At 34.8% G+C, this 15,506-nt stretch overlaps 1 protein-coding gene across 1 annotated transcript; it reads left to right on the top strand.

The window, feature by feature from the left end:
• The first annotated feature begins 214 nt into the window (after positions 1–214).
• On the top strand, positions 215–1,227 carry LOC118745719. The gene is made up of 2 exons (XM_036479334.1): positions 215–439; positions 503–1,227. The coding sequence occupies exons 1-2, from the start codon at positions 245–247 to the stop codon at positions 878–880; spliced, it is 573 nt and encodes a 190-aa protein (XP_036335227.1). The 5' UTR covers positions 215–244; the 3' UTR covers positions 881–1,227.
• Positions 1,228–15,506: the final 14,279 nt, after the last annotated feature.

Here is a 15,506-nt window from a genome sequence, read left to right as displayed (position 1 = left end):
CCTATTGCGAGTGTCGACTGGCAGTAGATAAACGACTATTAAGCGATTATCGATTATCGATGCTATTGTGAGTGTCGCTTAGTCGCTCAATGAGCGACTGAATAGTTTTTAATCGCTTATCCTTCTACTGCTATTTTTGAGTCGATAGAGTTTGAGTGAACAAAATTTTCGTGATATAAATAAATAAATAATGGATAAAAAGTAAGTTATTTGCATCAAAAGCTGTACAAAAATTTACTTACATATGTGTGTGAATTGTAGATCAAAAGTGGTTAGCAATAAGAAGCAATTTGGGCGGCTGGTCCAGCTGATGCAGGACAATCAGGACTTGGCGAAAGGAATTTGCGGCAAGACTCGGGGAAAGCCCAGATGGGAAGCCATAGCCGTAGAGCTGAACAGCTTGGGACCACCACTACGTTCATGGGAAAAGTGGTTAAAGGTGAAATAAATACATATCTATTAAGCTTTAATTAATAAAATAATCCGGTATATTTTGATGTAGGTTTGGACAGATTTAAAGAGCAAGACGGAAAAGAAAATTTCGGAAAACAGGGCAGAATTTCGTGCAACTGGTGGGGGCCCAAACAGTCTGCACATTCTCACGCCACTGGAGGAAGGGGTGGCAAGTTTTTTAAGGTACGATATTTGTTCGGACCCACCAGGTCAAGAAATCGGACACAATGCAATTGTTCAATCGGAGGAAATCCCAGAGGAGCAGGTAGCTTGTGGTAGTGATTACATCGCAATATCTGGGGAAGATTGTGAAATGCGTGAAACCCAGGAGACCGAAATTTCTGAAGTGCATCGTACTCCAAGAAGAAGAAAAGTTGCCAATTCTACTGCAAATGATAAGAGAATTGCATTACTAGAAACGAAGTAAACAACCAAGCGAAGCATTTTGAGGCAATGGAAGAAAGTGCAAATAATATAAAAAAGAGCCTGAAGTACATAGAAAGTTCTGTAAGGAAGTCATACAACCTTCAAAAAGAAAATCTGGCTATAGCGAAAGAGAAACTAGAATTAAAAAAACAAAAACTAATGCTTCTTAAAGAAGAGGTTGCAAATAAAACAGACATAGAACTGAGAAACTCAAACTAAAAGTTCAACTATTGCAGCTGCAAAAAGAATACGTTTCCTCGTTAATTTTGTAAGTATACATTTAAGACTTAAAGGCAAACTTTGTGATTTTAAATTTAACTGAAACGGTAACATACAGTCCTTTGCAAAAGTGTGCAACAAAATTCTACTTAATTTATTTTGTCATCTAATTTTACTGATTTATTTTAAATTATTTTTTTTATAAAAGTTAAGTTCTTTTTATATCAGGTTTTTGCATATATCATAAACTATACAAATCAAAGTTTCTAACTTTGTACAAACCTCACAACATTTGATATAAAAAAATATTAAAATTTTCAAATTTTTACCAGAATTTTTAATAACTTTTTGGGTATTCAGTTTTGAAGCATTTTAATCTTAAATATAATTAAAGTGCAATTTTGAAGTGACTTAAAATTAGCGTTGGTAAATTTCAGACACTTCAAACTTGCACTTTATTATTATAAAATTAAATATGCTACAAAACTGAATACCTAAATAGTTGATAAAAGGTTTGAAATTTTGATGAACTTTTTTTAAATTTGTTAAATGTTATGAGTTTTGTACAAAGTTGCAAACTTTGATTTGTATAGTTTATCATATAGAACAGCCTGATATAAAATGAACATTAGTTTTATAAAAAATAATTAAAAATAAATCAGTAAAAGTAGATGACAAAATAAATTAAGTACAATTTCGTTGCATACTTTTGCACAACAAGGTATGTTATCATTTCAACTAAATTAAAAAAGAAAACCACGTTTAGGTTCAATTTTTAAGTAATACTTACTATAGTTTTTAAAAAGTATTTTGCAATGACTGAATTTAATTGAAAATGAAATGAGCTGTGAAATTCCTATTTTATTTTTTAAAATGTGAAATATTATTTATTATTTACTTTAAATATATATGTACTTAAAAGTACTTAGCTTTTACCTTCAAAATGAAAATACGTATGTATGAATGTATATGAATGTATTTATGTGTTGGACTTATACTAATATGTGAGCATATCATGGGTCAAAAATACATGCTATATATAATATACTTATTTATAATACAGGACGGATATATGTATATTAATGTTAGTAGATTTCGTTTACGACAAAAAGAATAGCTGTCATTCTACTAATTCTGATAAGGTGATAATGATAAATAACTATTCTTCATCCGGTGCGGTGAATAAATTAAATATATATTTCCAAAATATCTCTGGCATGCGTACAAAAAGTAAGGATATTTTTCTAGCAACGACACGGTGTGAGTTTGATGTCTTTGTACTTGTGGAAACATGGCTTAATAATGATTTTTTTGATAGGGAATTTTTTGATCCACTTTTGTTTGAGACTTATCGTAAGGATCGTGATTCCGATAAGACGGGTTTATTCAGAGGTGGTGGTGTTTTAATAGCGATAAGACGCACTTTGCGTTCTTCTATGATTCAACTTTGTAATAGTGATTCCTTACTCGATCAATTATGTGTTTGCATTTTTGGCGATTTTGGTAAAGTATTTTTCTGTGTTTCATATATACCACCTAATAGTGATGAATCTTTATACAATTCACATGTAAATAATATTGTTAACATCTGTGAAAGGAATTTAGAAAGCCATTTCTGTATTCTTGGTGATTTTAACCTTAATAAAATTATTTAGTCTAACTTCTTAGACAAAAATATACTCACTCCTACTAATATTAACTATTCTCATGAGATCAATTTTCTTGATAGCTTATTTAGTGTCAATCTTATCCAAATTAATTATCTGCCTAATAGACTGAATAATATTTTAGATCTTGTCTTTGTTGACGAGAACCTAAGTTTCAATTTAGATGAGTGTGAATTTCCACTCTGTAGCCCGGACATGCACCATGTTCCTCTCTCAATAACTCTAGAAGTGCTAAATTTTAGCCCAGTTTCTCTCAATGAACCGCGCACTTATGACTTTGGAGGAGTTAACTTTGAAGACTTGAATGCTAGGCTTTTGGATGTAAACTGGGAAAGTCTCTTCAACTCGAAATCAGTCTCTGAATGTTTTGATATTTTTCTTATTAACGTTTTAGAAGTAGTTTGCAACATCGTACCTGTACGCCCCGCCCGTATACACAAACTCCCCTGGTATACAAGAAACCTAAAAAGGCTTAAAAATAAGCGAAATAAATATTTTAACCTGCACAAATCCACTGGTAATTGTAATTTTAAAGATGAGTATAGTCGACTTTCAAGAGAGTTTAATGCTCTTGATAAACAGTTATACAATCAATACATCGCTCGGTATGAAGTTGAACTCAAATCCAACCCGAAATCTTTCTGGAATTTCATACGTTCAAAAAAAGGTTGCACAAACATTCCCACTTGTGTGACTTTTGGTGATAAGCATTCTCAGTGTTTATCTGATACCGCTAATTTATTTGCTGATTTTTTTAGCTCAAATTTTGTCCATGACTGTGGAAGCGCCTCAAATACCAGTTGTTCTCCAAGTTCTCTTGACCTTGGGACATTGTCGGTATCTAAGTTTGATATTATGTACAGCATTTCTTTACAGTCCTCAACAAAAACAGATTTGGATGTTTTTCCCCATTTTTACTAAAAAAGTGCAGTTCCTCTCTCAGTGTGCCTTTAAAGCATATTTTTAATCTTTCCCTTGCCAAAGGGGATTTTATTGATCGGTGGAAAGTTGCATCAGTTTCACCGATGTTCAAATCTGGTAATACTAATGATGTACGAAACTATAGCCCTATTTCTAAACTCACCACCTGCTCAAAACTTTTTGAAAAGGTGGTGAAAGATAAATTGTATTTCTTTGTAAAAGAAATAATTGATCCGCATCAGCATGGGTTTGTCTGCAGTCGCTCCACAGTTACAAACCTTGCTGAATTTTCCCAATATTGCATCTCAGCCTTTAAATCTTGTCATCAAGTCGATGTTGTTTACACAGACTTTTTGAAAGCTTTCGATACTGTTGTACATAGCATTTTGTTATTGAAGTTAGAAGAGCTTGGTTTCCACTCTCTTCTTTCTTGGTTAAACTCTTATCTGTCTAACCGAGTCTCATATGTTGAAATTAGTCATGCTAAATCGTACCCCTTCGTTGCCACTTCTGGTGTGCCTCAGGGTAGTATTCTTGGCCCTTTGCTATTTCTACTTTTTATTAATGATATTAAAACTTGTTTTAGTACTTCAAAGTTCTTACTCTATGCAGATGATTTAAAAATTTTTAATGTAATTACCTGTTTATCAGACACATTATCATTGCAAGGCGATCTAAATAAGCTATCTGATTGGAGTGTGAGAAATAAACTGTCGCTCAACATAAAGAAATGCTTCCAAATGACTTTTGCTAAAATTGCAAATCCAATTGTCACTACTTACACTATTTCTAACACCTGACTATCTAACGTACATGAATATCTAGATTTAGGTGTGGTTTTCGACTCAGGCTTCACCTTTGTCAATCACATCAATCATATTATACCTAAGGCAAATTCTAACTTGGGCTTCTTGCGTCGTTATGCGCGTGATTTTAAAGACCCATACACTAGAAAATCACTCTATAATTGCCTAGTAAGATCAAAGTTAGAGTATGCCTCAGTAATCTGGAACCCTATTTACTCTTTACATTCTGACAGGATCGAAAGAATTCAACGCCGATTTACCCGGTTTTCTCTGCAACCTCTTCATTTTGATGAGCCATTCCCATCGTATGAGGCCCGTTGCCTTTTAATTAACCTTAAATCGCTTAAGTCAAGGCGCATAATGCACTCTCTCATGTTTGTTTATGATATAATTTCTAGCATGATAAATTCCCCTAACCTTTTCGAGCAAATTGGCTTTAATGTACCCCAAAGGGTCCTACGTACTCAACTTCCGTTTCATGTTAAAACGCTTAGATCGAACTATTTATTGTTTGCACCCATCACAAGGTCGCTTTTGGAATTCAATCGAATTTTTACAACTCTCGATCTAGATTTTGCTCAGTCCAGATCCATATTTTTGGCTAAATTGCAATCAATTTATTTTTAAGTGTTATTAAATTTTATCTTTAAGAAAATTTGTATTTCTAGTCTGTAAGGTTTTGTAACCATTGACTGAATAAATGAAATGAAATGAAATATATGTATGATGTCGGACGAATTAATAGGGTCGCGACGTTATAAGAAGTTTTGACTATTTCGTTTGTTTGTTTAGTATAATAAACGGCAATTTTTAAGTTTTAACTTGCACGTTATTGTATTAAAATTTAATTTGCTACAAAAAATAATTTAAATACTATTTTTATTTCTGATAAAGTTTGAAATTTCGTTGAAACTGCAGTTATTATAATTTTTTCACAAAGTCTGATATTAGGATTTATATAGTTTTTGTTACATATATACTATACTTTTATAAAAAGTTAATTAATATTAAACAAACAAAAGAAATAGTCAGAACTTGTCAAAATGTCGCGACCCTATTAATTTGTACACATGAGGCTATTTTTTTAACAATGGCCAAATTTAGTTGAAAATGAAGATTTTTTGTTAATGTTTACGATTATTCTTTAAGCAGTAGGTATTTATCAATATTCAATTTTTAACATTTTATGTTACATTAATTTTAATTTAAACTTGAATTACCTGAATTATAACAAATTAATAAAAGTTAAAAAAACTGAGCTTCAATGAATACGTACAAACAATAAAAAAAAAGATTTAAGACTGAAGTCGCATATGTTGTAAAATGTTATTTCTTATTTCTACGGCTTCTTGATTTATATGGCCAGCTTGAACAATGATGTCACCTTGATCTTCATAGTTTTCTGGGTCTTGGCTATCATAAATTTCTTCATTCGAAGACTACATTGTAAAAAATGCATATATTGTGCAGTGCTACACAAACGTTTATTATTTGGGTGGCCTTCTTTGGCTCATAGTGCAGCGCACGAGCACCTAACAAACACCTAAACCGATTTTTCAACACCCCAATCGTGCGTTCCACAATATTCCTAGCTTTTGCATGCCTTTTGTTAAATATACCTTGCACTCCGTCATCGGGGTTCCGGAATGGAGTAAGCATATACGGCTGTAAAGCATATCCTGCTTCACCTAAAAATTATATACAAATTTGTGTAAAAGCCATCGAAATGTCCAATAAATTTGATAATAACAAACCTAATAATAAATTCCTTTCACCCCTGCGGTAGTCATCTTCTAATTGGGGTTTTAAAGAAGACATATTGAAAACCGTAGCATCGTGCGTTGCCCAGGATATCTTGCATTGATGTAACGAATCCTCAGAGCGTTATCACAGACCTGTAAATGAACATATTTAAATAATACTTTCATTTAATATTTTACCTAAATACTTACTATCATCGCGTTTAAGCTAAAGTACCCTTTTCGGTTATAGTAAAGGTGTTGAAGATCCTTTTTTGGGGCAACGATTTTAATATGTGTCCCATCAATGCAACCTATTACGCCTGGAATTCCACTTTTCTCAAAAAAATACATTTTCGCCTTTCGTTTCTCTTCATTAGTGTAATTCATTTTTATCCAATTTTTACACACGTGCTCTTCCAAAGCATGAAACATTTCTGTCAAAACCAGGGAAACAGTAGATTGGCCAAGTCCAATATTACTATCGTTTCCTACACTCAGTTGGTAGGATCCCTGAGCACAGAATCTTAAAGTCGCTGCTAGTTTTAAAATTAGGGGTATCGAGGTTTTTCTTACACCAGCTTGTAGTTTGCTTTCCAATGTTTCAAGCAAATATGTAAATGCAGCTTTCGGCAAACGATAATTTTTCAAAAACCTGTAAAGTTGGTTGTTTAGTAAATTTCTTGGGAAATGTTTAGTTATTTGTACTATGATTTTGTGGCGTGCAGCGAAGGGGAAGGGGTGTGGCACCTAAAACCCCATCCATTAGAAAGAGCACTATCCAAACTATAAGACAAGTCATCCTTCCCCTCTCTGACCCTTCTACAGACCCCGGGCCCATTTCAAAATGGGGTAAAATTAGCACTTCGACATAGAAAATGTAAATTCACTGACCACAGTATTTTTGCGCACAACTTCTTTCTGCTTGGGCGTTTACGGATTATAACCTTTAATAAGTATAATTCTCCTTTCTGTCTTTCCAGAGAAGAGGGGCGGAAGCTCCGCTTCTATTGTGAAAGATATTCAGCCCTATTCTGCATTTCGACTCGAATCGAAATTTTCTCCGTTTGGCAAACTTTGGTATTCTGCGTTCCGTTTCCTTTCGATCAATCTTCGAAATTTACGATTATACCTATTCTACATTTCGATCGTAGTCCCGTTTTTCTAAGTATCAAATTTGTTGACGGAGAACGTTTCGATTGTTATTTTCGTGGGTTTAAATAATAAAATTTTATAAAAAATTTAAGTAAAATATACTGTGCATGATTGTAAAAGTCATCATAAATGAATTTTCCCGATTTCTGTGTTTTCGCGAGCAGTAATATGGGCAATACGAAAAATTGGCTCAAATAATGGCAACCAAAAGGGATATTGCGCGCCGTTTTCAAAGTGGAAGTCCAGGCGTTTTTTGTTTACATTATCTATAAATAACACTGAAATGCACTGAATACAATTTATTCTTTTTATATAAAATTAATAGATGTATGCACATAGATACGTGCATACATAAAATGCGAAGTTACATAAAAAATATGCTTTTATTATTGCACTCGTTTTTACTAACTTTTTAAAAAGAGGTGTGTATGTTGTCTCGAATTCGATTTGCTATGGAAAGATAAGCTTTGTTCTTCGCCTCCTCCTGACGGCTTTCACAATGGGATTCATTTGCGTTCAAATCTTCCACTCTGTAGTAAATGCAAATGTTGTGGAGTGCTCAAACAACGTTTATAATTTCACTGACTCTAAGCGATGAGTAATACAGTTCAAGATGAATTCCTTATGACTCTTCACTCATCTGAAAAAGATCAAACATGTCCCTAAATCTCCGCCTTTCAACTTCCGCATCAGCAATCTGGGACTCGTTCTTCTCTTCAAGCAATAACGCCGCGGCTATGGATTTCATTCTTATAATTATGTATCTACTTAAATTTTATTTTTCAATTACAGTGATGCTAGGTATATTTAGTTATTTTAAAATATTTACAAACTTTAAGTTAATATGCTGCTATAGTTTGGTGGCAAATATTTCTTTGTTTTGTTTCGATTTCACACATTCCTAGGTAAACAGCTGATTTTGAAAGATGTTTTCTCTCTTCCTCTTCTTCTTTCGTTTCGATCGTAATGCAGAATACCTAAGTTCGATTCCAACGGAGCGGAATGCGGGAACGTAATCGAAATGCAGAATAGGGCTGATTCAATATATCTTGTGCATATAACTCCGGATACGCCATCCACAGTGTTTTTGCGCAGAACTAACATCAAAATTTACGAAAAACTGCATAATTTATTAATATACTAGTACTCGGAAATTTGAAATCTTTATTTTAAATTAAAGTTTAATTCTTTCACTACACGCGTATGTTAAAGTTTTTAAATCGGGTCACGCGTTTGGACACGAAATACCCAAAATCATTGTACAAATAACTTAACTGTACCGAATTGCTTAAACTAGTTGCGTTCCAGATGCTTCACGATTTGCGGGTTTTTACAGAAAGTTGTTCCACGGGGCCACCTTCCATAAGGTTTATTAATGGCGAAAACAGATGCAAATCGTGAAGCATCTGGAACGCAACTGCTATTCATAAAATTCCCATATGTATGTACATACACTTCATCTTCCAACTCCAAGGGATTCGACGGATCTCGCAATTTCCTTCTTGCTTTAGCCAACTCTACTAATCTATTGCCTTCCACATCATCTTCCTCATCACTAAACCATATTTCAATTTTACCAATTTTTTTAAATTTTATAATAAAGCAATTGTTTTAAAAATGATATAAATGAAACACTAAAGAAACAAATGTAAACAAACAAACAGCTGTTTACAATTTGGTCAACCATTCACAATAGTATAAATTTTTATCGATCAAGTTACACAATAGCAAAATAAAAGATGATCGACTCAATCGACAAATTTCTATTCTGCTGCCAGTCGACACTCGCAATAGGGGTGTGAACGTATATTAGTCGACAGATAAAATAATTTTTGCTCGCGCTTTTCGCAATTTGTTTCCTCAGTTTCTTTCACGGGATCAGTAACGCTGTTGTGCAGATCGTTCGATTCCAGAATGCTTTCCATATCAAATTTACATGTGTAATAATTTTCAATGCCGCGGAGTTTTTCTATCATGTGGGTGTCTGAACTAGCAATTTTTCAATTTTATTTTTAATTTAGAACGAATGTATAAACCGAAAAACTGCTCGCTTTTAATTAACAATATATTTAATCATTCCATTTTCTATTTTTTTAATGAAAAAATTAAAAAAAAACTTTAACAGAAGAGCAATTCAAAAAGTAACAGGTTCTATGCCAAATTTTTGCATTTGAAATAAAGCCTGTTCTGTTACAAAAAAAATCAAGTTACTAATGAAGAAAATCGATGGATAAATAAATAATAAGTGGTCAAATGAAAATACGCAAAGATTTTTTGTATGAAAAATGAGCAGGAAAGAAATTTACTCATACGCCACGTACACCAAGTAACACGCTTTTCTGCTCATATTTCATACAAAAAATCTTTGGGCATTTTCATTTGACCAATCATTATTTCTTATCTATTCATCGAGTTTCTTCATTAGTAACTTGATTTTTTTTTGTAACAGAACAGGCTTTAGCACAAATGCAAAAATTTGGCACAGAACCTTCTATTTTTTAATTTTTCTTCTGTTAAAGTTTTTTTTTTAATTTTTTCATTAAAAAATAAAAAACTGGAATGATTAATTAATTTGTCAGAAACTATCAGTCCTATCGGAAAGTGATGTATATATGGTTTATGGAGAATTTTATTAGCTTTGATGTGACGTTTCTCCTTTTAAGATTGTTAAATTTGTTGGTAAGATATACGTGATTAAGTGGAACCATTTTTGTTTTAAGCTGAATAACGGTAAATTGCAAATATCTCGAAAACATATGCAATGAAAAAAAATTAACTCGATTTTTAGAATCACCGAGGAATTCTACATTTCAATTGGTTAGTTGCGTCTGGAGAACAAAAACCAAACTAAAAATTGGTGATCCAGTGTAATTTAAGTCGGGATAAATGACACCAGTATGCAAAATTTCATTGAGAACGGTTGAGTAGTTATAGCGTGAAAGCGTAACAAACAAACCATTCGCATTTATATTAGTAAGGATTATCCAGTACTGACCATTAAAATAATTTTTAGAGATGGACATTTTTTACACAGACCCAAATACACAAATATAAAATACACCGGGGCTTATGAATTTTTTTACCTTTGATTGGTTGTGCTCAACAAAAAACCATTATTAAGTAAAAAGTTACGCTCTGATAACGCGTTTTCTCGAGCAGATTTTTCAACAATGATAAGTAGCACATTTTCCTTTAGCCTAGGATTCTTCTTCTGAAGAATTGAAGAATATCTTATACCCATAAATGTAAAATAAGTAACGCTCAACGACTACCACAAGAAAATTCAGGCTTTTTATAAAATACGGGAAATTCGGTTACAGTTATGAGCAGCGTTTTTTCCCGCATTTGGTAACTGTCACATTTGTTTAATACCTCTCATTTTATTCCTTAGAACCTACAAATAAAGTTTGAGAATCCCAAACTTTAGGTCTGGCCGCTCAAGAAGTTATACCTTAATAAAAAGTAGATCTTGTGCGAGTTGCACTAGAAATTTCCTGATTTTCTCGATTTTAGCAAGTAAATTAGTAATTTAAACTGTTAGTTTTGTTATGAATACCTATTTACTGATAGTTACACATATAAGTATTATTAGCGAAGGTATAGAAACCGCACTTAGCAGTACAGCTGCTTTGTAGAGGCAATAATATGCCAGTACGCAAAATGTCGCCGTCCCTAAAGATTTTCCCATATGGGTGTTTCCATCGGAAGGTCCACCACGACAAAAAAAAAAAATAAAAGTCTTATATCTAACGTATTTACGGGCCGATTTGTCTGCTTTTTAAAATATATACTGGCTATGTAAGTAGAATCATGTTTGCGTAAAATGGTCTTCCTAGGCGGCGCCAAGGTTGAGATATTTCGAAAAACCGTATTTATGGTCCGATTTGGTTCGAATTTGGAGTATGTAGTTGAAACATAATAAGTCATAGATTTCCAACAAATTCACCGCTGAAGTCAATATATAAAGTATATTCTACATAAAATACATGTTTCATTTGCGTTAAAAATTTATTTAAAAGCAATATTAAAAAAAATATAACGATGGAAATTTATGTCACGTGACGCTACGTAAAAGAAAATTTAAACAAGTTGCATTAATTCAAAAAACTCCAAAAACAACTAGAATTGCTCCAAATCATATTAAAATAAGTTTCATGAAAATAGCCATCCACAATTCGCAGAGTTTTGCGATTTTATAAGAAAAGAAAAAATCTACTTCCATTTTTTGTCACGTAACGACACTCTCTTTAAATGCTTATATTTCAGGACCAAGCAGTTCGATTGTTTTCATTTTTCGGTTAACTATAGAGGTAATTATGTGCTATACATTGGCCCAAAAAAGTTAAAGAGAACAAATGGTATTCCTTGTTTGTATCACATTGAAACGTACGACTGTCACGTATGCGACTTATGGAAATACCCATATACGTAAGGAAGAAGGAAGGATGTGAAAATGCATAGGGTTGCCAGAGTTAAATTTTGAGTAAATTAGCGTCCTTAAATTTCGAAATGTCGATGTTTAAGCATTTCTGAAATTTACCGTTATATAAAAAGTGCGCAGAATTTTTGTCCGATTTAAAAAATTTTCAACGTCTTTTATGTGGCAAGTATAATAGTTACACCTAGTTTGGTACAAATTGATGGAACGGTTACCGAGATACACATATGTGGTCATAAGTGGACGCCCATTTTCCCAAAAATTTGTTATAAACGTATATTTTGATAAAGAATTATTGCAATCAACAATTTTGATCAGTTGTTACTGATCCACCGAGGATTTCGTATTTCTCTAAATTCCCGTTATATATATGTGTGCGTGGTGTGATTTTAAAACTTTTATGCCGTTTGATAAGCTTTGTCGGGACTAACAACTGTAACAAGTTTAGGAGAAATTAGTGGAGCGGTTACCGAGGTATGCACATGTATATCCGACTGTCCACACTGGAATTAAAGTTTCCCCGCTTTGTCTCATCGTCGGCCTCCTCCATCAGGAGGTTGTTATTGATGAATTTGGCTTTGATGCGGATCGTGGCAATTCGTTCACCGAGTGAACCTCCTACCAAACTCAAATTTCAAACCAAATTTGTGCGCAGTCATAGTGCAGCTATAATAAAAGTCATGACTTATGCAGCCGTGTTCCGGCGATCCTATTTCCTGGCTTGCGATGATGTCAGCTTTCTATTGCACAATGACATCCAGCAGTTAGATAGAAGCCCTTCCTTATAAATGGTAGGGACATTCCAGGTACATATCCGTATCGTATTCACAACTACTGTCATCAAACCTAAATTTTAGAGAAAATCTTAATTATTTAAACTTCGGTAAAATGTTTGTTGTCTTTTAGGCCAAGCGCTTTAGTTTACAAAAAATGCCTTCGCGTATTAAAAATATACATACATAGAATTGACTTTTCGAATGGGTGACATCCCTAATCAAAAATATTTTCATGCTTTATATAGCTTGTGCATAATTTAACTAAATCCCACTTTTAAAATAGGTTGCAGTATTCGCAATGTTTTTGTCTGACATTTTTCATTTAACTGATTAATTAAGTTGAATTGGACCTTTGAAACAGGTGGTAGTACTTCTACATAAACATTGGTTAGAAATAAAGTACATATTTTCAATTTCAGAGGGGTTCATACAAATTGCCACTGTTCGAACTTCCGTTTTTTATTAACTCTAGGAAATCGTGGTGGGTAAGAGAATGAGAAGCGGTCATTCTGATCTGATAATAATTATTATTTTTAAGCGAAAAAAATAAAAATCATAAAATAATGATTAAATGCTGATTTAAATTATTTTATTCATATTGATTACCGTCCCTGTTCCATACTGTGTCGGTTTAAACTATGTTCACATTACAACGTATACGTCACATAAATCAAAAGCGTTCACACTTGATTTCATGGTTTCTTTATGTAGGTGCGAGTGTGCGGGCTTTACTTGATACCAAAATAAATGGTGGCATACCTTTAGGCGCTATTTTCAGAAATTTCCTCAACAGAGCCACTTAAAATAAACGACATGTCAATTTTTACTTGATTCTTGGTTTTTGATTGTTCGAAAAAAAACCCTACTCCCAATTTATTTTCGCAACAAAAATGTCGCCAGCATCACAAATACTAATATTGCCAGCAACATGTTGCAGGATCCACCTGACGCTTTATTTTTTCACGCAATGTAAATCTTTCTAGCCAGCCGACCGACATGTGCATAGTTTTAGGCTGATGTTAAATGTACGAATGTAGTGGTGGCTACAAAAACGCAGCGCATGCGCAGGGTTCAGGGTAGAGTTGTGAAACTATCGATAGTGCCATCAATAGTATCTTTTTATTTCTACTGCCATCGATATTTTTTACCCACTACTTACACAATATGTTAGTATTTGGCTGAGCTTCTCCTCCGATTAGATGTTGTCACACAAGTGGGCGGAAATGGATGGGATGTCTTTGAAATTCACAGCATCGCTTCGGGGTAAATCTCACCCAGTCTGGCAACTGCCTTATTGTGCAGGTCCGTAGACCTTTCATCATCACACGCGACGACCTTGAGGTTACCCTGAAACCAACCAGCTCCTCGGCATTATGGAATCAATCAGAGATGTTTTCAATGCACGCTGACGGCGATATTCGCCTCCACCCACTTCTAATGGGCTCTTTATGCCAGTTCCTCGCCCTGGTTCTCATCCAGGCATCCTGGTTCTCAGCAGGCATGCCCAACGCCGGCAGAACTCTATACGCAAGTGCCTTGTGCTGGCAGAATTCAATAGGCAAGTGCCCTGCGCTGGGCACGGCTGCCCAAGAGGATCCGGTTCTGTGATACCTCTGAAAATTATGGACCTAGATTAACATGTTTCCCTTTTCTGCTGCCTATGGCTCTCCGAGCACCGGTAACTGATAGTCGGGCACTACCATCATTGACATGCAACATAGATCCGGCGTCAATGCGGACCTCATGGCAGTCCTATGTAGCGGTGGCTGCGTATGGCGATGGCCTATCATCAGGCCTCGGGAAAGCTGTAAGTGTAGTGCTTACGCATCAGCTTTGGCACTTCCCGAGTCTGGAATCTGTGAGCCGGCTTTGCCTTAACAGTACTAGGATAGTCCCGTTTTCGTTTCCCCAGCTTCGCTTTTGTGGCCATTAATTGGAGCGCTAAGTGTAGGGTTTACTAACGACAACGAGTGCCAGCGTGCGATATACCCAAATAACCGAGTAAAATTTCTTAAGTTTTCTTATTTCCTCGTTTTTATTCTCTCTCTACTGTACCCAACTTCAACACGTGACGCTCTGTCAAAAATTAAAATTCCATTGACGCGCCAATTTACGGACGGCAGCTAGTGACTTTAGCTTAGCGCCTCGAAATTCAATTGAAGATTGACGTCCACACAGATATGTAGTTGGTTATCCGCCGTTTCCTCCGATCTGGAAGCGAGAACTGCAGTATGTCTTGACTTATAGGCACATGGTTACACGTGTCGAATGTCGAACCGTCCTATCAAAAATTCGACGATGGATCAGATCTTCGCCTATTTATCCGGAAATTGGGTTAATGCTAATTTTAAATACTTTGTCAGGGAGGGGAGAAGAATTTTCATTGTGTGTTCCCCTGGGGGTAGGAAGAAGACGAGTCTGTATGATTATCCTGTACCGAAGTGGTGGTCCTTGGTTGAGTTTCGACGGCTCTGCTGATACGGATCCGATAACAGTAATTTTGCATTCAATTTCATAAGAGTAACTGCTTGGTATGGCGAATGCAGTTCCCACGACAATCGGGTCTACGTAAACGCAACGACCCAGATTAATAACTGGACATGGACTGTCACTCCAGCATCATTCCCCAAAAATTCTTTGGGAAATTTATATGCTGTTACAAAACAACAACAACCCACAATAAGTGTGACAACTGTGACAGTATGGACTTCTATCGTTCTCACGACAGTCCGGTCTGCGTGACTAATTTGAGATTTGAACAAAGTAAGATGTATGGTGCTAATAAGTTTTTGCGTTTTTCCTGGGTGTTATTACGAAATTTGCCTATATTGCTGCTCTACCGACGCGCGTGCGTTCTTCCGTGGCTGATATCTACATATACACTGATCCACCTGTTATTTATTAGC

Source organism: Rhagoletis pomonella, unplaced genomic scaffold (genome assembly GCF_013731165.1).
Source record: "Rhagoletis pomonella isolate Grant_MI unplaced genomic scaffold, Rhpom_1.0 Rhpom_scaffold_00009, whole genome shotgun sequence".
Classification (NCBI taxonomy): domain Eukaryota; kingdom Metazoa; phylum Arthropoda; class Insecta; order Diptera; family Tephritidae; genus Rhagoletis; species Rhagoletis pomonella.
The sequence above is the reverse complement of the archived record's forward strand: the minus strand, read 5'-3'. Positions and strand labels throughout refer to the sequence as shown.